This window comes from Lonchura striata, chromosome 7 (assembly GCF_050655825.1).
Source record: "Lonchura striata isolate lonStrDom1 chromosome 7, ASM5065582v1, whole genome shotgun sequence".
Taxonomy (NCBI): Eukaryota; Metazoa; Chordata; class Aves; order Passeriformes; family Estrildidae; genus Lonchura; species Lonchura striata.
The window spans coordinates 25,722,322-25,746,203 of NC_140709.1; the positions used below are offsets into that span (position 1 = coordinate 25,722,322).

At 47.4% G+C, this 23,882-nt stretch overlaps 1 protein-coding gene across 7 annotated transcripts in view; it reads left to right on the forward strand.

Annotated features, from left to right (window-relative positions):
- Positions 1-23,882, forward strand: part of NRP2 (neuropilin 2) — an 88,661-nt gene that overhangs the window by 14,970 nt on the left and 49,809 nt on the right. For all 7 annotated transcript variants that reach the window (XR_014956751.1, XR_014956752.1, XM_085585209.1 and 4 more), the window contains exons 3-7: positions 13,549-13,730; positions 17,818-18,048; positions 18,584-18,739; positions 20,591-20,760; positions 21,799-21,954. Coding sequence is in view for 5 of the 7 variants with exons in the window: in XM_085585209.1 (XP_085441335.1) it covers positions 13,549-13,730; positions 17,818-18,048; positions 18,584-18,739; positions 20,591-20,760; positions 21,799-21,954 (895 nt within the window). In the remaining 2 variants the exon portion in view is untranslated. The remainder of the gene's footprint in view (positions 1-13,548; positions 13,731-17,817; positions 18,049-18,583; positions 18,740-20,590; positions 20,761-21,798; positions 21,955-23,882) is intronic.

Here is a 23,882-nt window from a genome sequence, read left to right on the forward strand (position 1 = left end):
TTGAAGCCCCTCTGAGTGATGTACCTGTGCTCTGAGGAAGTGTCTTGCTTTGGAAGCATGATAGGTTAAGAAAATTGGTGTCCTCCTGCTGTTGTGGACCAGCAGGGATTCCTGTGGCAGGGAAGTTGGGCATGCTGTGACAGGGAGTACGGGCCTGGGCCATTGTTTGTGCTGTCCTGCAGCTGTGGGGCCACAGTAGCAGAGCCAAAAGGGAAGTTTGATGCTCTGATAAAAGATCTGCTGAGCTATTCAGAAATGATCATCCTAGTGCCTGGCTGTTTGTTCCCAAGCATGTTGCGAGTGCAGCTGTAGCTCAGGTACCGCACCCCACACTGGTGTCTGTTCAATGAACAGGGAAGTGGCATCCAGTGGAAAAGAGCAGGTTGCTGCTGCAGTGAAATGTTTCCACTTCTGTGTAATATGGGGGTTGCTGGGCAGTCTTGTGCATGCTGGGATTTATTTGGGATCCCAGCAGTGAACCATTTGCAATAGGCGGGCAACAGGGACTGCCATACCCCAGCTTTTGCAGTCATATAGCTAAGCTGTCCACTCCTTACTTGCCATTTTGCTGTACTGTCTGCTCTGCTTGCTTGGAAAATCCAAGTTCAAAACCTCAGCTATGCATGAGTCACTGTATTTATGACCAACCACCTTTTCTGTTTGCGCCACCCTCCCGCTGCTGGTCTTCTCCTTGGACCACTTAAAGCTCCCTCCTGCGTTTGGGACTGGCTCTGCCGCCCCCAGCCACACTCAGCTGACCCTACCAGAGTTAGGCTGGGCCACGCACCCGCAGCAGAGGCACATTCCCTGCAGGCTGCAGTGGACATGCTCGTGCTTCCTCTGCCAGCAGAAGACCTTCCAGCTGAGTCATGACATCTGCTCCAGAGGAGCAGTGTTTTAAAAAAGTCAGGCCATGGCCAGTGGATTTTTCTGCAGCCATTCCCAGCAGATGCTGCAGCTGGGTTGCCATCGGTGGGATCCCTGCCTGGGATTTAGGGGGCCGCTGCCGTGGCTCGCAGCCCCCTCTGCTGGCACATGCCAAACGCTGGTGAAAGTTTCTGGGGACGGGCTGGGGACTCCCAAAATAGGCTGGAGGCGGCAAACTGGAAATTGAGCTGCAGTCAGACTCTTCCTCCTGACTTTGAGTCCCACTGTCGAGCCCAGAAGGTTTCAAGAAACAGGAACTTGGTTCCACTGTCATGAGGAAATTTATGCGGTGATAACCGTGACCTCGTAAGTGCCTTAATGGTGCCAAGAGAGTCGAATCATCCTGATGTGTGCTGGATACAGGCAGGCATGGCAGGAGGAGACATGTCTGCTCCCAGCCTGAAGGCCAGAGTGAGCCAAGATTTGGCCAGGCAGGCAGCGTGCTCCTAGCGCCCATCTGGCAGAGCACGGCTGGCCAGGGGACGCCGGCAGCAGCATGCCACAGCTCAAAGGGCGAGACATGCAGCTTGGACAGCCAGTGAAGGCCTCTTACGGCAGCATGGCCATCTCCTGAGCGTCCAAAAAGCTGGGCACTGGAACAAACCAGCTCTGCATTCTTCCTAGAGAGCCACAGGGACACTGGCTCAAATTCCTTTGAGCTGAGGTGGCAGGCAGAGCTGCAACTCAGTACCCACAGCCAGGCAGGCAGCTGTGGAAATTCAGTCTGCCTCTCCTGCCATCTCCTTCAAACAAGAGCATAATATTGCAATAAGCCATCCTTCTATCGGTGAAGGTTAAGAGTAGACAAGGCAGCAATCATGGACAGCTAATTAGTAAATGCTTTGAAAAGTATGCATAAGTAGCTTATTAGCAAACATTTTAGAAACAATTGCAGTTCATCTTGTGATTGGCAAAATGCTTAGAAAAGAGAAATACATTTGGAGCACTAGAGAATGCCAGGGGTTGGAGGGGCTCTTTGCTAGGATGCAAGGGGAAGTGACTGCATCTCCTGAAGTACTGGGGGAGTCGAGCTTTAACTTTGCAGTGAGGGGAAGTCAAAGATTAGGTGTAAAGGAAGGCATTTGCTTGCTCATACATTTGTGGCATGAGTAGCCAGAAGCAACATTTCCAATGTACAGGAAATTATTCAGTCTGGGTAACATGACACTGCAGCTCAACTTGTCTTCAAATGAGCTTCTATTGTTTTTTAACTCCATCCAGCATCCACTGTATGGTTCATAATTCCCATCAAACCCGGGTTATTTTCCAAAATGGAACATCAGTGAATGGGTTAGCTGTGATGGTGAGATCAGCCACATGAGTTAACAGCTCAAGGTTGTTCACATCCCTCATCTCTGCCTCCCATCTCTGCTTGCTCTGTGGCTGTGCTTCTCTACGCCCCAGAGCCTTTTCCTGGAGGGACAGGCCCAGTCCAGGCCCTGCAGAAGATGGTGGCCCCAAATGCACTCTCATGGGGTCTCCTATGACCCGCCAGCTCACTGACATCCGCTGCAGAGGAGTCAAATCTCATTTTGCACCTTGCTTCCTGTTGGCATGTTGACAAATTGAGGGCCAGCTGGTGACACTGGGAACAATAGGATTAGAGACAGAGACCTCTCCCCCTCCTTCCTGCTGTTGAGGAGGAACTGGTAGTTGTGGTGGAGTACTCGCTTCTTACTCAGCCTCTCTGTCCAGCGAGGGAAGGAATAGGACCTCACAGTATCTGGAGAGGGAGAAAGCACAGGGCTGGCTGTGGTGACTCCTGATAAAATGGGTTTAGAATTCAGCTAAAAGTGTCAGAAACGTGCCTTTTTTGAGCAAGCAATGTAAGCTACACTCCAGCTCTAAATCTTTTGTATTTTAGCAGTCCCTGCTTAGTGCAGAGGCGTAGGATAGGAGTAGAGCAATCCCACTGGAATGCCTGATAACCACAGTGTTGAGGTGCTCCGGCTTTCAGTAGAGCATGAGGCCCTTGACTATCTTTGCAACAGTGCTCCAGCCCACGGTGTGACACCAGGTGACACCCTTCACAGAGCCTCATCCCAAACAGGTCTCAGGAGCCTAAATAAATGTCTGTGGGACTATGAGTCTTGGTCACTTTTTTGTGTTGTACAGAGGGCTTAGCAATGCTCTTCTACATCATGGGTTTGTTGTCTGGATGCAGGAGTTTGAAGATTTAGTGAATGTAAGGGGAGTGCTAGACTTATAAAGTTATCCAATTTTTATTAAGGACTAGATGCAAAGCCCAGTAAAAGAAATGTGAAATTTTACTTTGATTTACATAGGAGCTAGTTTAGCCTTTTAATGAGCAACTGTGTGACTTAGATACTTGTAGCCTTTTTAATGGATATAATTCCTATTGTCAGGCTGTAACAGGGGACTCCCCAGCAAATACCAGTTCTGGGAGTTGTGAGATTTGGGTTCTTTCCCTTCCCTGCTATTGATTTACTGTTCCTGCCTTGGTGAATCACTTAAAATTCCCTGTGTTATAAAGAAAAGAAGATCTGGGCATTTGCAGGCATAAAACCCAGTCTAGATAGCAACAGTGCAAAGCACGCTCCCTTCCAAAGGCTGCTGAGCAGAAGCATCACACAGGAGTAGGTCAGAGTGCAGCAGAAGACGACCAGTTTATTCTCAGTCTTTTCTGGCTGGGTGTGAATTCTGCAATTAAATATGAATGCAAAATAAAAAGAACAGACTGTTAGGAGCAGACTGAAAAACAGAAGAAATTTGTGGTTGCTTTTGGCCAGAACTCAGCATAGAACATATTTGAAGGAACTGGGGGAGGTCAGGTTTCAGTCTGAGGCAAGTTCTCCGTTTCCTTTAACTCAAGTGGCTGCACACCACCACTGAATGGCATCATAATAATATGTTACAAACCACGGTCTGGTGATCCTGGAATTCCTTATAAGTTAATAGCAGTCATGGTCCACTAATCACAGCTAGGATGTTTTAAGCAACTGTCTTTGATATATTAGTTCAAACATACCATAGAAAGCCTTCCTTATGCTGGCTTAGTAGTAGATCAGTAGATCATTAGAAAGAGTGAATAAACTAGGATTTTTCTGTTGGTTTCTCACCCCACCCCACTGCTAATCCCAAGAAATTCTTGAGATCTACATGCAGCCTTAGTGAGCAACCACAGTACACTAGTATGGTGTGGTTTTAAAGTAACACTGGGTCAGACATGGAGATACAGTTGTTTAATGAATTCCTAGAAGCAGAGCCTGAAGCAGTGGGGTCCAACAGCAGAAATCCTCTGCCAAAGACTTCATTCTGCTACAAATGGCACAGAAACTAGCAGGTTGGCTGCTCGTGTTATGTGACTGCCCCCATCTTCTCGCAGCAGTACAGAAGACGCTGTGTGGGGAATCTTTTGAGGTGGAGTTCTACATTCCTGAGACAGGCAGTACTCCTCACACACAGGTGATGGGAGAGCCCCTGTTGTCAGCCCGGTGCCTGCTGAGGCCGTGCTGCATGCAGGTTGTTTGCATGGGAAGTGCTCCACGTGTTAGAAACCTCCAGGGAAACCTCAGAGCTGGGGTTGTTGATGGATGTGCCCCCCCCCATCCCTCCAACAGCAGCACGAGAGTTTGAGGCATGTGCTCAGCTTCCTTCCTCTTCTGTGAGTGTTGGTATGAGGTTTCATTTACGTTGTTATTTTGCAGTGAAAAGGAAGGTGTAATGACTGCCTCTTTGGTAATATCAATGTTTGGCTGTTAATCATGGGTGGGAACAAGGTCTGGGATCTCCATCAGCAGAGGGGACTGACTTACCATTGATCTATGTGCACTGCGTCTTGTTGAAGTTTTTTGACCCATCTGATTTCTTAGGTTTTCTTTTGTGAAAGCCCTCTGATTTTTCTGCCATTGTGGAGAAAAACATCTCTCTGTCTTTAAATATGGCAGATGGGGATTTCTTCAGATGTCCAACAACTCAATTGAAGGAGACCTCAGGAGACCTCTCCCCTTCCCTGTCCCCCTTCTCAGCCTGTCTTTTCATCTGCAATCTGGAGATGTAAGGGCTATAGTAATAGAGTGTCAGAGGAAGTAATTGATTCATCACACGCCAAGAGGGGAGCCTGTTGCCTTCAGTGTCAATGGAGCTGAACCACAGCCTGGAAGGGTGAGGGAGGCTTGTAAACACTCCATGGCTGAGCTGGCAGGACAAAGCAGACACACTGCCGTGGCTGAACAGGAGGGTGACTCAAGGGTTGCTTGAAAGAAAAGCTTTCTGAACAAAGCAGTGTCAGGGTCCTTATTTGTGGAAGAAACAGGGACAGTTCCATCCCCCTGTTCCCAGAGCACATTAAGGAGAAAAGGTACCTACCAGCCTCATGCAGCATCCCATTCCCTTGCCTTGGTCTCCCTCTATCTTGATGTGGCTTGCCTCTCTGACCTGCTGTCCTAGGCTGGGCTGAGCTCACCTCAGGGGTACCAACCAGCCCCTGCCAGCAGCTAATTCCTCCCACACCTCCAGATAGTCACTGCTGTCAAAGAGAGCCATGCAGGAGGTCACTGCTGCCAGTGCACAGCAAAGTGTGGCATGTGCATGGCACAGCACCCGCCCTCACTCAGGCATTGACTGGGCTCAGACTTGGCACTGCTTGGTTCAGATGGCTATTGAGCTGCAATGCCCATATTGTGAGGAGAGAAGGGGGTAGGAGATGCTGTGCTATGCAGTAAGCAAGGAGGGATCAGGCAGGTTTGGTGCACTGTTTGTCCCAGAAACAGCTCTTACTACAAGCTGGCACAGCCAAATTGTGGGAATGCCCAAACAGTGGAGGCTGCAGGCCAGTCTTGGCAGCAAAGCTTTACTCACTTGTGCATCAGCTAAGGCAGGATCTGGGCTGTGAACAGGCTGTGTCTGAGAAAATGCGGGGTCAGAAAGTCATGCTATGGTGGGCCAGTCCCAGGGTGACCATACATCATTAATGAGGGATGTAGACAGCCAGGAGGGTGAGGGTGGGCTGGTCAGGGCTCTGTTCTTACTACCTCCTTCATACAGTTGGTGCTTAACGAGGTGTTTATTTCAGTTTTGTGCTGAAAAAAAAAAAAGCCAGTGCAAATGAGTGATAGTGGAAAGCCCAGCTACCAAGCTCTGATCCCCATCTGATCCCAGTTTTTACTCTTTACTTTTGCTTTTCACTGCATATTGTGTCTAAGGCTGTGACTGATACTGCACCAGCAAGGTGTGATGGGACATCACTCACTCTGGCACAGCAGGCCAGGTGAGTGTTCCCTAATGCTCATCAGCACCCTAGAACCTGGACAGCCTGACCTAAGCTCATCTCCATCTATTGCCTGGGCTGTCAGGCACTAGATCCCATCAGAAAAGGGAGATCTGTCCCCCCACTGCAAAGAGATCAAAGTGAGCATTTGCCCTTGCCTTCTGCCTGCTCTGCTGCTTTTCAGCAGTAAATTTTCCTTTTGTTTGGCTGTTATCTTTTATTATATTTATTTTTTTCTCTCTGTTAGTGATTAAGTGCCTGTGAGTGGTGACAGTAAAATGACATAGAAACCAAAGTCTAATTTTTTTCCACAGATGGATTGTAGCAGAAGGAGAAAAGTGCAAATGCATTTTCTCAAGTGTCCTGTGTTTTGGGGTATGAAAGGGTTGTGAGTTGCTTCAGTTCCCTTACAGCAGCAACAGAAGGCAGAATGCCATGGAGAGGGGGCTTATTCTGAGCATGCTTTATATATTTTATTCCTGATTTCACCATGATTCTCCCCTCACCAATGAACACCAAAGACGTCTTGCAACAAAAGACCCCTGTAGCTAAAAATAGAAGAGCGAGGAATTTATAGAGATGGTTCTGGAGACAGAAATAAAATTAAACAGCCATGTGTAGCTCCTGAACAACAGCCTGCAGAAAACCCCTGAAGTGCACATTGGCACATCTCTTCTCTGATATAGCGGTGGGTTTTCCAGCCGTGCCCCAGATGAGAGCACCTCTGCACTCCAGGGCGCCTTTCCGCAGCGGTCTGGCAGCACAGCTTGATGGAGGCAGCCCGGCATGAGCAGCAATGCACAGGGGAGCCTTTGCTCTCCTGTCTCAAGGGAGGGCAGCAGCATGCTAGGAGCTGAAATTCCCTCCTGAGTCACTTGCCTCAGGAGCACTTTGCAGTTAGGTTTTATTCCTGCCTTTGCACGAAGTATTTTGGCTACCTTCCCCACCTAGCCCCCCGCATTAGTTTCAGTAACTGCTGAAAGTCTCTTCCTATCAACAGTACCTATAAGGGGGTGAAAACAACTACCCAGAGTAAAAAATAGAGTCTCTTTATAGTTTGCATTTTTTGTCTTCAAGGCTTTTTGAAGTTGTTTTCCAGTCTAATAGGGTTATTTTCTCGCCTTCTCTATTTTTCTTTTTCTCTCCCTTTCTTGTTTTTTTTTTTTCTTCCCCTTTAACTGGATTACTGCATTTTTTTAATTTCTCAGAAATTCTGGTCAGATTTTTTGAGGAGATAAGGAAATAATCCAAAGCACAGTAGAATGATTACAAACCCCCACAGTACTGTGATTACTCAAGACATAATTGGATACAAAAAATTCAAAACAAACTTCTGAGAAATCCTAAGCAGTTTTGCCTGTGCCATCGCCCCCCACTCCCCCCACACCACCCTAGCTCTCTCCCTGCTGCCATTGGATTTTTGTCATTTTAGTCATTGAAATCCAGTGAAATCCCTTCAGATTCAGAGCAATTATAGCCCATTTCTCTCTGTTGTTGCCAGAGTCAGTTATTTCCATAAGGGCAAAACAAGGGCAAGCTTTGTGAGCATCTTTTGCCTCAGCATAGGCAAAAATGGCCCCAAAAGGTTCAGACTGAGATCAGATTCATCTCTGCATTGTTCAGACACCCAAAGCCCAGGTCTAGTCAGTAAGAGTGATTTAAAGTCCTTCTGTTGTCACTGCAGAAGAACAATTAATCCGTCCCAAGCTGGTGTGAGAAATCTGGTTCCACTGAGCGTAGAGGACATTTAGTTGGCTAAACCTAGATGTGGTACAGGCTTTTTAGTTCTGTGCACAAAGCTATATCAGAGCTTGTGTCTATGAGGACTGATTCTCTTAGCACACCAGGATAAATTAGGAGTGATTACCCTTAAAATGATGATTTACACATGTGTAAAACCAGTTCAAGTCAAAGGAGAATCCAATTCATCTGCTGCATTTTTAATTAATTACTCTGATTAAGGGCTGGCAGCTAAGATCAAACTTCATTGCTCTTGTTTCATCAGACAACAGTGGTGCTTGCCTCTGCTATCATGGCTTTAAAAAAAAATAATTTAAAAGTCCTCAGTAGCTTCTAGAACAATTTAACCTGTGAAGGGCATGTCCTGCAGTCACTCAAGATTGTGTAAACATCACAGAAAAGTTTTTTTGTCTTTTGCAATATAACCACCCATGAAATAAGGATTTGGTTGGAAGGTGGCATACAAAAGAGCATGAAGATGGGTGGTGACACAGAAAAATCTACTAAGCCAGCTAGTATGTAATGGACATTAATTCTAGCCACCTCTTGATTGCACAACAAGCACGGAGATGCTGGTTCACCATTTTTAAACTATCTCTATACTGCTGCTGCTATTTAATTTCTAAGAAACTGTCTGTTCTTAGAGGATGTTCAAAAAACCTTTTGCTTTTTATAACAATTTCTGAGAAATAAACCTCCCACCACCTTTTCAAAGGGGGAACAATTGCAGTTACTAGCTACCATTGTGGCTAAGCACAGGTCTTCCCCAGCTACCTGCAGAATATTAACACCTGCTGAATTTCACTAGAACTGCAGTTTCTCTTCCTCTCCTCAGCACATGCATTCAAGATACAGTGACATACGGTTCAAGCAGATCAGAGATCTTGAAGGCTCAAGTCAGCCCTGGGCATTCCCAAATTTAGGGTTGTTGGCATGCAGTCTGTACCTATTTGTCTCCCTGTCTATCTAGGCCAGATTTCTCCAATATAATATAATCTCTCCAGTCAAGACTGGCTTCTATTCCTGGCTGTGCTGCAAACTTCCTGTGTGACCTTGGAGCAGACACTGCTCCTCTCTGCCTTCCTACCTCCCAGGGTCTCCTGAGAATCCCATCATTACTGTTTGCCAGCTGCAGTCATGAGCCCCATGGAAACGCCTATAAATAATAGCTCCAAATTAAACATTGGGGAAGTTCAGGTTAGAGCCTTGCCTCTCTCTCCAGTCCTGGAAAGCACTGGAAACGGGGCTTTGCTGAATGCAAGTCCTCACCTACTTCAAATCATTGCTCTAGAGAGAGACAGAGGAAGCTGTCAGCTCAGTCAGAGCTTGGCCAGTCCTCTGTAGGCTTTGAAGTAAGGCTTGCACAAGTTTACGTATTCAGAGGTCTCATGATATGGCTGTGAACATATGAATAATTTGTTATTCATGTTTCTCCCTATTCTAAGCTGATGTCCCTGTAAGGCCCTTGAAGCATGTTTCAGGGAGGAAGGACTCAGCATCTCTTGGGACCTGGGGGTGAAGGTCAGTGGGGTTGTTGATTTTGTGTTCAGCAGTATGGGTCACTAAACTGTTTGTGTTGAGTGTCCCTCTGGAGAGGAGCACCCAGAGGAATGTCACAGGCTTTCCAGTGCTGCTCCCCAGATAAGCTGTAGCATTTCTCAAGCTCAGCAGTGCCTGGGTGGGCACCTGGGAGGTCTGTCCTGGCCCTAGGGGATCATGGAGCACGGCTCAGTGGTCAGGGAGCACTATCTTTGCCTATTTTGCAGCAGAAAAGGACTGAAAAGCTGGAGGTCTTCTCATAATCGCTACAGCTGGGGCTTGTTTGCCTTTGTTGCACCTCATTTGGGAAACCAGCAGCAAAGTGACTTGGGAAAAAGAGAAAGGAAAGCCTGGGAAGCAGAGAGGTTGAGTGGAGGAAAAAGCAAGCAAACAAGCATGAATAATACAGGCTGCAGAAGTGCTTTATAATTATTTATAAAAGCTCTCTTACCATCAGCAAAGCACTTTCTACTAAAAAAGTAATAAAAATGCAGCGATATTTGTAAGCATTGTATATTTTTTGTTTAATTATGTTAAACAACTTCAAGAAGACCATCTAAGCCTTGTATTTCCCTTCTTTCTCAGTCTTTGTTGTCTGGGTAGTTAAAAGCACTCCAGCATTGCCTCCCAGCCTCAAAACTCCCTGGTAAAAAGCAGTTTGAGGTGGTTTCAAACCAATTCACTGGCATTCTTACTCAAGTGGCAGCTCAGAATATCTTGCCATTGTGCCATTGGAGGAGCAGCCAGCTGTGGTCACCTTCCTTGCAAATGAAGAGATGGTTAATCAATCCATCAATACACTTGTGGGTTACAGAGGTTGCACCCTGCCCTCACATGTTTATGCTTGGCTCCTTGGAGCAATGCCTAGGTGTGGAGAACTGGCCATGAAATGTACTTGGAGATGTCAGCTTTCCCAGTGGAGGTAATGCCAGAGAGGTCAGCCCACAAGAATGTTGGTGCATGTTGACTGAAACAAAGGATTTGGTTGTATGAGTGAAATGCAAATTGCTGGGCACTGTATGAGACAGTTTGAACACCATTGCAGCATAAATGTGTCCCACCCAGCTGTGCCCTAGGCCACAGTCATCTGAAAATGAAATGGTTAGAGTAGAAAACATGATTGGGTTTTCTTCCAATTTTTCTTCTTGTTTTTCACAAGGGAAGAAGAAAGTCTAGAAACCATACTTAAGCTTAACAGGAGCAAAGACTTGGCCAAACTGGATTGAAACTTGTCCAGTGACCCAGAATGAGGAGAATGGGTTTTATCAGTTTGTTTGATGGTGGGCCAAGGCATGGACATGACTAAAGCACATGGTTCCAAAAGAATCTGTGGTGGGGATTAGCTGGCATTCTTGCTGAAGTTTGGAAGTTTAACAGTTTTTATTGGCTGTCTTTCGTGTTTCATTTTGAAAGCCTAAAGCTTAATTGCTGTGATGGAGAGGAAGTAGGGGGTCCTGCTCATCTGGGCTGGTGCTATCTCCCAAGTGTAATACATCCCCAGCTCACACTCTGTTTATATGACCCAAAGGAAAGGTTTTGCCTCATGCAGAGCAGAGGGCTTGGGCCAAGATTTTTTGATTAAGGAAGAAAACTCTTATACATTTCTATTAATTTTACATTTGGCAAAAAATTATTTCCTGACCTTCTCGTAAAGGCTTTTTTCAGTTGTTTTTAACATTTGATTTATTAAGGATTAGCTCCAGTGTGAGAAAACAAAGTCAGATGCTTGAATGAAGCCAAATAGGGCTTAATTTAAGGAGGCAAATATTTCCTGATGATTTACTTACTAGATTCATTCTTCTAATTTTCCATTTGCAGATTGCCCATGAGCAGATTGCAATATTCCCTAATTGTATGTATTATTGGAAGTCTGTCACCTGTTCAATAAGCAAATATTTCATGGTCCAGAACTTGCTTCTGGAACTCCAGGGCTCCTACAGAACTGGGTGGCTTGAGGAGCCATGGGGACAGCAGTAGGGTATTTGTTGTGCTGGCCACAGCAGAAGCTGTGATCATTGCAGTCAAGCAGCTGAAGCCATGTACTGTGTTGGCAAAGTACAACCCCACGAGGGCACAAACAGATGTGATTCCCTGGGATGCAGCTAACCTCTGCCTAAGCATGAAAATGGCAGCTTTTACAGTCCACTCCATTAACTGTGTTTTGCCAACATTCATGTTTTTGCCAAATTAATTTTTTGCCACATACTCACAATTTCACTAGTAGCCACTAGCTCTGCAGCACAGATGTGCACTTCAGATGTGGAAAGGCTGCAAGCACACTGAAAGCAAGTAGTTATTTAGAGAACAAAATGTCCCTGCTGTTTGCTCAGTACTACTTTAAATAAATAGACAAACAAGGAGGAAAAAATTCTACTTAGAAGAAGCCCTAACATTGCCTTCTATGTTCCTTCTCCCTGGAGAAGTAGGATAAAGCTACACATGATGGACATTAGTGGGGTCACGCAGGGTGCTGCTGACTGGTGTCAGGGTAATAAGGGGTCACAGGGTGATAGGGGGTAGGCCAAGCTGAGGAGAGAGCAGGGGGAGCAGAGCTTCATTTGCATTGCTCTGTGTCCACACACCAGCTAAGCCAAATGCTCTTCCTCTTCGAGTGCCACTTCTCAAGACCACTTGGATTTCACCTTGGCCAAGCCAATTGACTCTGTAATGAAGTTAAAGGCTGGGCAATTGCAGCCAGTTGAGTGCTCAGTCCAGCATAGGCAGGATTTTATCTGCAGGCATTTTGCTTCTGGCTCTCAGCCTGATTTAATCCCAGAAAGGAGTGAAACCAAAGCTGTCTGGGCCATCTTTCTTTGTGGAGGAGCACACTAAGTCCCTGCAAGTTTGTTTTGAGGCGGTTGCTTGCAGATATGTGCTTTGCAGAACGGGAATGAGTCACATGAGGATCATTCTGTATCCAGCAAGCTACTTCTCCTTTCAACTCTCCATTCTCAAACAGAAGATCTTGTGACAAAGAAGAAAGGCAGATTCCTGGCAGCCTGGAATTGCTTTTTTCCTCCCTGGCCCCTTAAGAAGAGCTGTAGTGTGTTGTTCAAACAGGTTGATACAAAGCAAATAAACAGCCCTAGAGAGATGGTCAGTTTCTGTAAATAGCAGCGTGCTGGCCACAGAGGAGAGGGGCAGGAGAACGTGGGTGTTAGAAAGCAGCTGAAGAACAAGATGTACATGTAAAAGCTGTTTGTTTCTTCACAGTACACAGAGCCTGATACTACTACCTTGCCTACACATGGCCTAGAAAATATGAAGGGATCTCTGTGGCAATTTCACCTGCCAGCCAAGCTTTGCAACAAGCTTTTGTCTCTGCACCAGAGGCAATTCTTCTAACCTTATGCATTCCTCCCCAGACCAGTCACATACCCAGGCCAGTGGGCAGGTGAAACATTCTTCAAGTAGGGTTTAGCAAAGGCAGGTTGCAGTTACAGGTTTGCTGGGTGTACAGGATCAGCAATTATGAGTGTGGGTACCCAGCTCATATACAAAACTTCTCATCCACAGAAAATCTTCACTAGCACTTAATAGAAGCGGATTAATATTGATGTCCAAGTGCTAAGTGAGTGTACTTGCCATGCTTGCTAAAGGACCAGTGTGGTGTCAGTGCACAAAAGAGCTACCTTCTCACACAGATTGAACACTGACAGTCTCACCTGGCACATACTTGGCCAAATCCCACATGGATACTGGAATAAAGTGAGCCCTGCCAAACAGCACAATGGCACTTCAGAAGAGAGCTCAGGGGAGGAGAGCAGCCCCGGGAGAGTTGTGTCTGATCTTCTCCCATGCCAAAGGAGTTTTGTGGAAATGGAGGTAAAGTGTGTCCTAAATTTTGCATGTTGGCTGTGAAGGTGAAGCAGATGTATGTGCAACAAATTAATCACGTGAATGACAGCAGAGGAAAGGACTTAATGTAGTCAGACAAAAGAGATAAAATGTTCTGGGGTCTGTGGTGTGGTGTGAGTAAGAGAGTCCCAGGTACCTGTCTGGAAGGTGTTCTGTGAAGTATGCAGGTACCAAGAGTGGTTTTTGCTTGTGCCTGGCATCCTGAAGCATGTCCCTGACAGATGGTTTCCCTGCCGTTTCACCTGCCTCCGCAGGTACGACTACATCGAGATCCGCGACGGGGACAGCGAGGCGGCAGACCTGCTGGGCAAGCACTGCGGGAACATCGCACCTCCCACCATCATCTCTTCTGGCCCCTCTCTCTATATCAAGTTCACCTCAGACTATGCACGGCAAGGTGCCGGCTTCTCTCTGCGCTACGAGATCTACAAGACAGGTGAGTGTGTGAGTCAGTGCCTGTCTCCCAGACTGTTTGACACAACTGTCTTTGTCTGGAGATGTCTTTGACCACCTTTTCAATGTGATTTCTAGCATATTTTCCAGAGATAAAGGACCTTTGTTTTTTTAATTGAAGCAAGGCTGTGCATCACATTTCCAAGAAGGTAAAGATGTTAGTGGAACATGACAGTGCATTTTTGGATCACAGTATGGCAATTAAAGCAGGGTCCCTCCTTAAATGCTCTCTTGTATTCGAGGACTAGAAACATATATCTTTACTCCCTGGCATGTGTGGAGCTTGTTAGGGCTAAAAGGGGATTGTCCCTCTGTTAGAAGTGCATGGAGCTCCCCCTCCTGTGTAGTTGTGATTCAGGGTTAATCAGTGATGCTGTGTTTTCTCTCCACGGATGTGGGGTTTGTAGCTGGGAAGCTCTAGTCTTCAAGTGACTGCTGTCAGCAATGCTGTCAGAGTCTGAGGCAGCACCCATCCAGGCTGATAATAAGAGGAACTGTTCATAATTCTATTTAATACTTAATTACTATTGAGGAAAGAAAAATCTGCTCAAAGCCCTTTTAATAGTGTTGCTGTCTAAATATTTGCCAGAATTTTGTGCCTGGGAATAAAAGCTTGAAAAAATAGCCTCTGCTCTGTGTGCATGTGAGAGGTGTGTCTGCATGCTGAGGGATCAGGAGAGTGTTTTGTGTGAGCACACAGGCACCTGCCCTGTGCCTGCATTCCTTTGGTCATGTGTTGGAAGAAAACACACATGGCTTTCAGTCATTGCATTCAGCACCAAAAAAAAATGTCTGTGCCATGGGAAGAACCTAAAAGGAGCACAATAGGGTTGCTTATCCAGCATCTCTAAAGAGAAGATGGGGAGCACAGGCAGCAGTGCCCAGGGGCCCTGGGTCAGGTGTGCAGCAGGCAGAGGTACACAGACAGCCCACAACCTGGCCATAGGTAGATGTGAATGTGGACACTTTTCTGCAAGAGAATGAGACTCCCTAAATTCATTGTGAATCAGTGAGGACAGGACATGTGTGAAGGCTCAGATGGATGAGGAAAATGCTGTTGCTGGTGGTTGCCTGGACTGCGTAACTGGCCATTGAGCAGCCAGATCACCACCACTGTTAGTTTATGGTTAGGATGCAGATTAGTCCTGAAAGTTTAGTGATTCAGCCAGATATTGGGGTTTGCTAAGGCCAGTTGCTATCAGTGAGGATGACAAAGAATGCAGGTGGGAAGACCCACCTCAGCCCCCCTTGCCTCTCCCTCCCTGCTCACACCTCCTGTGAGCCCAGCAGGCTGTGCTGGGTTGTGCCTGACCTCACACTGCATCTACGCCCTGACTCAGGGCAGAGGCAATGTGGGGTGGTCCAGCAGCTGAGGTGGCCTGGCCATGCTGTGGGAAGGGATGGCAGACAGGAACCCTGTCAGTCTGGCTGGGAGCCAGCAAGGGACCAAATCTATGAGGAAAGGAGAAGTTGTTACTGGGAGGGAGGGAGAGGAATCAAGGGCTGATCTGGAGGAGAGCAGGTATTGGATGGAGGCTGTAGCTGAGTTTGTGTCCCTCAATGAAAGGCTGTGAAGTACTGCCTTCAGGTCTGAAGTGGTGATGGGGCTCCTTTTGTCACTCCCACCCCTGCAGGCAGCCATCCTCTCCAGATACAGACACACTTTCTTACAGCCACAGCTCATGAAATCAAGCCTGGCAAGGCAGGCTCTGGCGCAGGGGTGTGGACGAGCCCGTGATCCAGGAGCCCTCCCAGCCCACATCTGCCTGGCCCCAGTCCCTGTCAGGGCTCCGGAGAGGGTGGTGGTGGGCAATGCTGGCTGCAGGGCTACTGCAGGACACGGGCCAGGTTTCCATCTGAGCTGTCCGCGTAGCCAGCAAGGGTGTCACCAGCTTTAAAGGTCATTAGATTGTCATTGTCCACATCAGTAAAGGCAGCAGTGACTGCAGATTCCTTCTGTCTTAAAGGTGACCTAAAAAAACAACTCTTTTCAATGGAGCATTTCCCCACCTTGTGCTAAATTTCCTTTATCACAGTGTGAGAGAGAAGCAATCTGCATACAAACAACCACATACCATTCATTGAATCCCCTGATGGGTATCAGTCAGCAGTCTGTGGGCTGACAAGAGGCCTGCCCTGGCTGGTCCAGCTTCCCTGCTGCTCCCTTTGTGAGTCAGTTTCGAAGGGCTGGGCATCAAAGTCTCCTCTCAGGCTGGCCTGTGCTGCCGAAGTCAGCATGACTCCCGTTGATTATCTGCAGCTTCCTTATAAAAAGCTGATCATTGTGTTTGCTACTATTAGCCAAAATGTAGGCAAAGATGCCAAATGCGAGAAGAATCGATGAGGAAACTGTTGTCAAATGTGGTGATAATATTGCCTGTCTCTAGAGGACAGTCCCTGACTCTGGGTTTAGCCTTTGGGTTCCTCCCTAGCTTGTAGCTTGTGTTATTTTCACTATTTATCTGTCTTTCAGGTTGTTTAGAACAAAGTACATCCTTACCCCTGTTCATGGCATTATGCTGTGATTTGTGCCTGGCATTTTTTTTCCGCCTCTGCATTTTACCCCACAGGTTCACACCAGAAAAGCTGGCTGCTTCATTAGATAGTCAATTAAGAGCCTCTCCTGAGTAGCTCTCCAGCCAGGCACTGCATAATGCAGTGCAAGATCCTGCTATTACTGCAGGCTGCTGGCCTGACTGTAGGTTAATGCTGAATTGAATAACAAGTCTGCTATTAGTCCTGGTAAGGCTGGTGCTGCCTGGAAGAGCCAGAGAAAGAGGGTTTGTAGAGGAGAAGGAGAGTGTCCCAGTAAAAGTGAAGCAGAAACCTTCGTGAATGCTAGTGCCAGGTTGCAGCAGTGGCCAGCAGCCTCTCTAACACTTCCTTTCTCCTCTGATAGCTCCAGGCTGCAAATTTCTGTTGCCTATTGTCCTGGCAAGGGTTTCAAAGTCATCGTGGTATGAATATGACACAAATTGCCCTTTCCCCAAGCCCCCTGAGGCACCTTGGCTGTATGAGAGGGGGCACTGAGCTGGCCTGGCTGCAGCCGAGGCCAGTGCTGAGGTCAGCAATAAATAAGAGGCAACATTGTCTGTCCTCCCCACCATGCAAAGGTCTTCCTTAAGGATAGAAATAACTTGCATTTCTGGTGTGGATGGCTCATTCTGTGAAAAAGAGGGCTCTGTTCCTGCTCTCAGCAGAGACCTCCCTGCCATGGCCTCTGTTATCCCCACTCTTAATGTGGCCATGCTGGAGCTGGCTCCTGTCCCTTGTGTGGGTCTCGGGAGGGAGGTGGAGGCTGCAGGCTAACTGTGCACATCCCAAGGGTTTGCAACAAACAGTGGAGACATTGGCACCCTCCCACTGTGTAAATATTTGTGCTTTTGGATTTTCTCAAGAGGAAACTGAGGCTGGAAGGCGACTGGTCCATGGGAACAGCCTTTCTAAAATGAATGCATCCCATTACTCCTCTCTGCCCCATCCCAGGCAGCTCCTTCCCCAAATGGGGCTCCTCCACCAGGCCTGGGGTCGCTGTGGCACCTTGCCTGCATGGCTGCAGGTAGCAGCTGTGTCACGGGTACTGCAGCTGGCAGCTCCCTGCGCTGCAGCTCTGCAGGCCCTGCAGCAGCACACGGGCTGCCAGGTCAGTCTGGGGGATGGGGGAAAGTGCCAAGTGCAGCTGGGGAGGACAGGCCAGCTTGGTGTGGCCTCCCTGTCCACCACCACTGGTGTGAGGGATGTGGCTGGCCAAATCGCAGCAATGGCTTTGGATAGGATCCAAAAGTCTAGTCCTGGTTTTGAGGTAATTGTCAGGATGATCAGCAGTGGTGTACAGATTATGTCTGCAAAGCTGTCTAAGGGATTTTGAACCATGTTGTCCACTACAGTACCTCCTGGACCTTGCCTCTCCATACATGGAAAGCTTTGAAAATCACCTTCTCACTTCTTGCAGTAATTTCCAGAAATGAATATACAACCCTACTAAACTCAGAATGAGGTTTTCACAGTGCCAAGTTGTTGGCATTAAGCTTCATTGTTGCTAAGGCTCTGGGTTTTCCCTGCTGCTACAGGCTCCGAGGACTGCTCCAGAAACTTCACTGCCTCTAACGGCACTATCGAGTCTCCGGGTTTCCCTGACAAGTATCCACACAACCTGGACTGCATCTTCACCATCATAGCCAAGCCAAAGACAGAAATCCTCCTCCACTTTCTGCTTTTTGACCTCGAGCATGACCCACTGCAGTCAGGGGAAGGAGACTGCAAGTATGACTGGCTAGACATCTGGGATGGCATCCCTCAGGGTAAGCCACGGGGTCCTGCACTGCTTTCCTTGGCCCTTCCTGGTGTCTCACAAAGCTCCAAGACTGCAGTCTGTGTCTGAACACCAAGGGTGCCTAACCTCAAAGGTGGCTGCAGCCTGCAACCTGCCATTAGGTCACTCCATAGCCATCTTGGGGACAGTGTACCTGCAGAAGGCAGCATTCATTAAACCACAAACTACTGCTCTGCTGTAACCACTGATCTGAAAAGCCCTGTGGGACACTCCAAACACCAGCAGTTCTCCCTCAGGGAAGGGCAGTGGGTTCATGCAATGATGGGAGGACCTCCCTACCTTATAGCAGAACTGAGAAACAGAGCATTCTGGAGCATTTCCCAGCAATTGCAGAGCAATGCCTGCTGCAGTGGATATTTCTGCACTGCATGGCACCAGGCCAATGTATATAAAAAACAGCCCATCCCTGAAGCCTATCTTCTTTATCCTGATCAGCAATGAGCTGGTGACCCAGGAGGCCAGTGGAAAAGCAGGCATGACCTTTGTTGCTCTTTCTTTTGCAGTCGGGCCCTTGATAGGCAGGTATTGCGGCATTAATATGCCATCGGACATCCGCTCCACCACCGGCGTCCTCTCTCTCACCTTCCACACGGACCTGGCAGTGGCTAAGGATGGTTTCTCTGCTCAGTACTACTTGATCCACCAGGAAGTCCCAGAAAGTAAGTTGGAAATGTGTGTGTGTGACTTAGTTGTGTCCCCTGTGATTCCCATCTTTCATTTGGCATAAGCAAGAGTGAAGCAGGCAGAATTGTGTCCAGGGACTGGTTCTCTACCAGCAGTTCAGACAGCAGTTTCACTCAGGTCTGTTCTCTATTTTGATAGAAGTAAGATATCAGTAAGAATTTCACTTTCTGACCTTTTGTTGACTTTTCACTTGCTTGTGAAGTCTTCTCAATACCTTTTGGGTTTGAATCCTTCATGTATGTACTCAGCCCAAAGGATTTAGGGGAAGACTTCAGCCCAGCATGTGCAGCAGATTCATTAAAGCATGAGGGAAAATATGTGCTCTCTCTCTCTAGTTTTCCAGAAATTCACAGTCCCAAACCACAAATTGGAATTTCTTGGCTGTCTAATTAAAGATTGCTTAAAGCTCTAAGAATTTCAAGCCAAATTTTGTTTTATAACCCTTAATAAGAGAGGTAAATTGATATGGAGTGAGGAAATAAGTTGTGTGTTTTGAGAATGAAGAGCATTTTGATTCTTTTTGAAAACACTTGCAGGCAAGTAAAGGTTCCATTTGTTTTCCCATGGTATTTTTGCCTCAGAGCTACTGTACTTGACCTCTGTTTGCAGTGAATCTCTGATACAACAGAAGAAGCCTTCAGGACACCTCTCAGTCCCAGAGAAAGAGAGGGAGTCCCTGACCTGCCACTGAAAGCCTGTGACAGGGAGCAGGATAGAGTAGGGACTGTGCAGCACCAGGGCAGCAGGGTTACAACCTCTTACCCTGAGTAAAGGATGTTCTGCTGAGGCTGTGAGAGTTACAGACAAGCATGAGCTCTTCACCATTACCTATTGCCACACTCAGTTGATATGTTCTTTAATCCCTTTTCTGTTCTGGATTTGCAAATAAGATGTTAAACACAAAGCTTGAGAAATCAAGCACAAGAGCCTTTCTTAAAGTCCCAGGCCTGTTTTTATTTATGGTGGTGTAAATTGAAACTTTAATAATAGCACTGACATCCTAACTTGGCCCATCATTTCCCCCCAAGGTTGACTTGACCACATTAAAAACACAGGTAGTCTGGTGGAGCCCCATTGGTTTACAGCAGCAGCATGCTTGGACCCATGCACTGTTTTCTATCGCTGTTTTCTTTGCTATTGTTTTTATGGGAGAGCTGCTATAAAATATGCTATAAAAACATGTCCCATAAAACTGAGTTAATTGTGATTTCTAAAGCCTTTGAAGTGAGAAGATCCAAAGAAAAGTATAGCAGTGTCTTTCATAATCTTGTCTGGTTAATCCCTATGGGCCTAATACCGCATACAGTGCATGCAGATAGACACAGACACATACACACATGCATCCCTGCTCTCACATGCTCACAGAACCTTTAGAGCTGCCCATTCCAATCCTTGATGTTCCTGCTGGCAACAGTAAGCACCCTCCTAATGTGTCTGTCTGTATTCCTTGCCTTGTCAGTGCTTAGATTTCACCTACAGCCTTCAAAATGGGAGCTTTGTGGCAAGGGTACTTGGAATATCTTGGTAGAGGTGAAGGGAAGGAAGGGACAGAATTTTGTCAAAACTGAGCAAAGGTGAAGAAGATAGAGAAAGGGACAAAGATCCAGACTGTATTAGTGTTCAGAGGGCCATGCAAACACAAAGCTGCCCTAGCTATAATTTTTCAGTGCCATCTGTGAACACACACAACATGCAAGATGGTGCAGATCTGTTCAGGCAGCTTTGCTCAGGGTTGGCTGGAGAGATTAGTTCAGGGCTGCCTTTAACTTGGGGGTGAAGTACTGAGTCTGTAAACCAATCTCTGTGTGTGTCTGTGTCTGCTCTAGACTTTCAGTGCAATATGCCTCTGGGAATGGAGTCTGGCAGGATATCCAACATGCAGATCAGTGCCTCCTCCACCTACTCAGATGGGCGATGGACACCTCAGCAGAGCCGGCTCAACAGTGATGACAATGGCTGGACCCCCAATGTAGACAGCAACAAAGAGTACCTCCAGGTACCTTTCCAGCCCCCTCTCCTCTTCCCCCACCAAATGGAGTGTCACGCTGTTAAACTGACCCTTAACCATAAGGGTTGTTGAATTTTTTATTGCCTCTGTGGCTCAGGGGGAGCAAGCAGCAGGGGAGCTGCAGTGCCTTGGTGAAATGCGGCAGGCTGACTCTCCCATTAGCATGCCCTCACAAGGGCTGATTCCATCTGCTGTCTCTCTCCCACCCCCTCCTTTCTGCCCAAACCTTGATGGAGTTTCCATCAGACTGACAGAGACTGAGAGAACTCTGCCACTTACAAGGGCCACTGACTCTGCCACTGGCCTGACGACCAAAGTCCCCAGGGGGTGCATAGAAAAACAACTAGAATAATATTTATCTCATCAGTGATGCAGGGAGCGTGAGCGGGCTGATGTCAGGCGGGGGGCTGACAGAGCAAAGGCTTTCCCTGGGAGCTGGTTAGAGCCACAGTGTGTCCACACACAGCTTCTGGCTGTGTCACATCGCTGGGAGACGCTGCTTGCTAAAGGGCACTACGAGCAGGAGGTGGTGAATGTCATTGCCTCTAGCAGACGTCTCATTCTTCATTCATGGCAGGGCTACTAAGCCAGCTCTGCTGACCTTTCTCAACCTGTGTTGTAAAACACAGGAAAAAAACCAGCAAGGCAAAACGAAGAGCTGCAGCACTTACTAATTGGATATTATGCTTTTATTTTACATGGAAAAAGTCAGTCTCTGTCCTGCTTTAAAGGACATGCACTTCTGTGCAGATCTTATTGCTTGGTCTGAGGCAGGAAGAAGGCTTTGTGATGGTCCCATATAAACAGACATCAAGATCCTTAGCTACTCTTGTCCCAGGATCCTATCCTGCTGAAGTCAGCCTGGGAAAGGGTTGTGGCTGTTAAACTGTGCACCCATAGATAAAGTGAGACAAGCTGAATTTGAACCTTTTAATTATTCAGAGAAAGAGAGAGGAACTAATTTGCCACATTATAGACTCTCAAGTGGTCACCACTTTCTTTCTTGTCCCTTTTTGCTCTGGCAAGGTGGACCTCCACTTCCTGACTGTGCTCACAGCCATTGCCACACAGGGTGCCATCTCAAGAGAAACCCAGAAGGGCTACTATGTCCGAACCTACAAGCTGGAGATCAGCACCAATGGGGAGGACTGGATGATGTACCGGCACGGGAAAAACCACAAGGTAATGTCCTTTCTGTCTCTTCTGCCTGCACCATGGTGAGCCTTGCAGCAAGCAAGAGGGAGGAGAACGGAGAGATTTTGCAGGCCCAGGGGGTTTAATCCATGAGGGACCCTTTTTCTGATGACAGCTAAAAGAATGATGATACTCTGAGCAGAAATAGTCCTTTCTCCTCTGCACAGCAATGAGGAAACACTATTCCTTGGAAAACCTGGCTGCTGCTGCATCTTTCGTGGTGGTGAGAGTATGTTCTTTGACTGCAAATGAAGGAGAAAATGTTTTCACAGCCTGTGTTTTGCCGTATAAGATTCATTGAGCTTTTGTGGTCGTAGACCCGTCTGCATGCTGGGTTAACAATCACAAAACCACATGAAACTGTAGTTCAGGAGTTACTGAGGCCTGGAAATGAAAGGGCACAAATCCTAAGAGGCAATTGCACCATCCCCAGAGAACAAAATGAGCAATAAATAATGAGAAACAATTCAAGCTGCCAGAGCTGTGAGATCTGCACTAAGCAGGCATGGTCAGCAAGGGTGCATTGAGCCCTGGGAGCTGTGCATGCTCCTGCTGTGTTTCTTGGACACCCACAGAGGTGGGAGCAAGGAGGAGGGAGGGTAAATATGGGCGTCCATCTCTTTCACACTGTATGGATGCTGGGGTGTGGCCAGGAAGGATAAACTTGGAGTGGTCTGCATGGGAAGTGTATGGGGTGGAGGGTTAAGGTAGCCATGGTGCCGGGCTGGTTTTTCTGTCTATTGCTTTGGTCAGTCATGGGGTTATTCCCTGGTTAAGCGTGCCTCAAGAAAGTGCTTCCCTGCTCTTCTGTGGCACCCACAAGCACTGCTGCTGTGTTCAGATCCTCCCCGCTGATGTGCCATAGTGTGTCTGTGTGAATTCTGGCTGGGTCCCACACACCTCCCCCCATACATGTCTCAGTAATTTTTGATTGCTCAGCACTTCTATTAAATTAGCTGTCCCTCTTCTGTGCTGGCACGGGCGCTGCTGGTGTGAAATGCAGTAGCCTGCCTGCCCAGGATTCATCCAGACATTTCCTTCCCTTCCGGGCTGTGTGATTTCCCCTTCCCCACAAGTGTGTCTTAGGTTCAAATTCCCTCTGCTTCCCAGAATGAGTCCTCTCTGTGCAGAGGTACCTATCAGGGTCCCATACCTGCAATATTTGGAATATTTAAGCTCCTTGTGTGCCAGTGAGGGAGTGTTAGTCCTATTTTAGAAGTAGAGAAATGGAGGCACAGGGCAGCCCAGCACCACACAGGGGAGTCCTCAGCTGGGCTCCCCCAGATCTCAGGTGGGCTGGCTCCAGGACAGTAACTCATGGCAGAGCTCATGTATAGTCCTAACACAGTGCCCATGCAGTGGTGTGGAGCCTGTGTGCCCTCCCAGGACCCACTGATCACAGCAGATCTTTCTGTGAACCGAGGTGACTTTGAGGTCTCATTGGGACCTTTTCTGTAAGCTGAGTCAGGCAGGATATACTCATCATGCTGGACAGAGAGATGAGCTATATGCACAGCTCAGTGTTTCAAATAACTAGTGGCAATAAATTTACCTTTTCAAGTCTTAACTGAAGCAGGAATCTGGCCTGGAGGGTGGTTTTAGTTGCACAGGAGAATAAATATCCCATCTTTGCAGGGCTGGGCGTTGGACACCGTATCCTCAGCCAGGGTGGAGTAGGACAGCATGACGGGTTTCAGTGCTGCTAAGCCAATTTACATTGCTAAAAGACCCTAAATAAAGCCTGCCTGGTGTCAATCCAAAACAATCCTACAACCACCTGAATTGGCACCATTTCAGGACTTGGCCCTTGATTTCTGTCAGCTTTTTCCTACTCTGTTTTCTCTTTTCATTAAAAAAGTGGAAAAAAACTCAAACCTCATCTTTTTTACTCCTCTATTCCAGTATCAATTCATTCC